The 2,166-nt window shown below is 40.0% G+C and overlaps 1 protein-coding gene across 1 annotated transcript; it reads left to right on the top strand.

The window, feature by feature from the left end:
* Positions 1 to 931: 931 nt before the first annotated feature.
* Positions 932 to 2,156, top strand: LOC105315269 (52 kDa repressor of the inhibitor of the protein kinase-like; the record flags this gene model as incomplete). Its single annotated transcript, XM_011409850.1, has 2 exons — positions 932 to 1,532; positions 1,621 to 2,156. Coding segments are annotated over exons 1-2 (1,137 nt in total), but the record flags the coding sequence as incomplete, so codon positions are not given.
* Between the last annotated feature and the right edge of the window lie 10 nt (positions 2,157 to 2,166).

Raw genomic sequence — 2,166 nt, 5'->3', positions numbered from 1 at the left:
AGAGTCACTCATTAGATGTGAAGGTTTTGTTAAGGTCATGTCACACCAACAGCCAGCCATAAGTACTGTCTTAAGCCAGCAGAGGGCTGATCAAATTGCCTTGAATAGAAGAAAGCTTTCTTCTATTTTTAAAGTAATTGCTCTCTGTGGTCAACAGAACTTCAGTTTACGTGGTCATCGTGATAATGTGACAGATCTAGAGAGAGATGTTGCTGGCTCCCATAATCATGGCAATTTCTGGGCTCTTATTAATTGTGACCATAATTGACAAAAGGGCCCTTATAGAGCTGTTGCACGGAAGTAATCAACGGGAGGGTGTGGCTAAAATTGAGCTAAATTGTCCGCCATGTTGGGTGGCAAGAAGGCCAAGAATGAATGGGGGAATGGAGAAAAAAAATTAAATAAATTCTGCAGTTGACATTCCAGGCTAATGCAAGGTAGGAAATGAAGATATTGAGTAAAGAAGTCTCTATAATATTCTGCAGCGAAGTATGATATCTCTTTGATGAAAAATCGCAGTTTGTTTCCATTCCTCCATTCGTTGCGTGTACATTCTTGCCACTCAAGATGGCCGACAGGAAGCTCCGCCTACCCCGTTGATTACATCCGTGCAACAGCTCTATGGCGGATTTTAAAATTGATCTTAATAATGGCAAATATCAACCTGCATGTGAGTGCTTTGTTAGACAATCATTGTTTCTAAAAGTTTCATGGTAACTTTTTGCATCCTGTGGAGTAATTTTATGATAAATGGGGCTCAGGAAGTTGGATTTCTTAGGCTAGAAAGACAAATTTCACTACCCGCCATAAGGTACCTTTTGTCAAATATGGTCACAATTTCAGAATTGATTCTGGTGATACAGTTCTTGAAGAGCATCTCATTAGTGCTAGCAGGCATGCCACGTACACATCATCAGTAATACAGAATCAAATGATTGAAATTCTGGCAGATCAAGTGAGAAGTAATGTGATTTGCAATGTCCAGGCAGCTAAATGGTTTACTGTAATTGCTGATGAGGTGACTGATGTTTCAAACAAAGAGATAATAAGCATTGTGCTGAGGTATGTCAATTCTGAGACTCTCATAATACATGAAGACCTGGTAGGATTCTTTGAATGTGACACCGGAATTACTGGGCGTGCTTTAGCAGACAAAATCACAGCTACTTTGAAGGACTTTCATCTCAATCTTTCTTTTCTTCGTGGGCAAGGGTATGATGGAGCAGGTAACATGGCAGGTTCTGTTAAAGGAACTGCTGCTTTAATTACTGAGGAATACCCACTAGCCCTTTATCTCCATTGTGCTTCACACTGCCTTAACCTAGCAGTTGTTAAGTCACTTCAAAGCACTAATGTTAGTAATATGATAAATATAGTTGAGAGAGTTTATCTTTTTTTTGCTTCACATCCAAAGAGGCAGAGAGCATATGAACTTGCCATAGCAGAGACCCAGCCATCTTCATCTGTCCAAAAATTAAAGGATTTGTGTCGTACTCGTTGGGTACAACGTCTGGATTCTCTTTCCACTTTTTGTACATTGTACAAGTCTACCGTTTCATGCATGGAAACCATCATCTCAGAAGGTCCACAATTATGGTCATCAGATTCACTCACATGCAGATGCCAGAAGTCTTCACTTAGCTATAAGCACAACTGATTTTCTGTCATCATTGGTTGTTACTAGTTCCTGCTTACAATACCTTCACTCTCTGACAGTTAATCTTCAAGGTGAATGTCTTGATATTGTAACTGCTGTCCAAGAGATTGATACTGTAATACAGACAGTAAAGAATGTCAGAGACAACATTGACAGATATCATTCGGAATGGTTCCACAATGTTGAGAAGATGTGTGAAGTTACAGGTACTATACCTTCTATTCCTCGAACATGTAGGCGTCAAACTCAACGTAGCAATGTTCCAGCTGACACACTCTCTCAGTATTTTTGTCGTACTATTACCATTCCTTTGGTTGACCACCTTGTTTCTCAACTAACTGCTCGCTTCACTCAGCACCATAAATCGGCACTGTTAGGGTTATCCCTTGTACCATCTGCAATGACAAAAATGAGCAAGGAGGCTTTCACTGAAAACATATCAAAGCTGTCTGATTTGTACAGCATTGATTTGCCATCTCCTGGTAGCATGAATAGTGAAGTAGAATGCT

Source organism: Amphimedon queenslandica, unplaced genomic scaffold (assembly GCF_000090795.2).
Source record: "Amphimedon queenslandica unplaced genomic scaffold, v1.1 AMPQUscaffold_11166, whole genome shotgun sequence".
NCBI classification, from domain to species: Eukaryota; Metazoa; Porifera; class Demospongiae; order Haplosclerida; family Niphatidae; genus Amphimedon; species Amphimedon queenslandica.
Note: the sequence above shows the minus strand (reverse complement) of the source record. Positions and strands in the feature narration are given on the sequence as shown.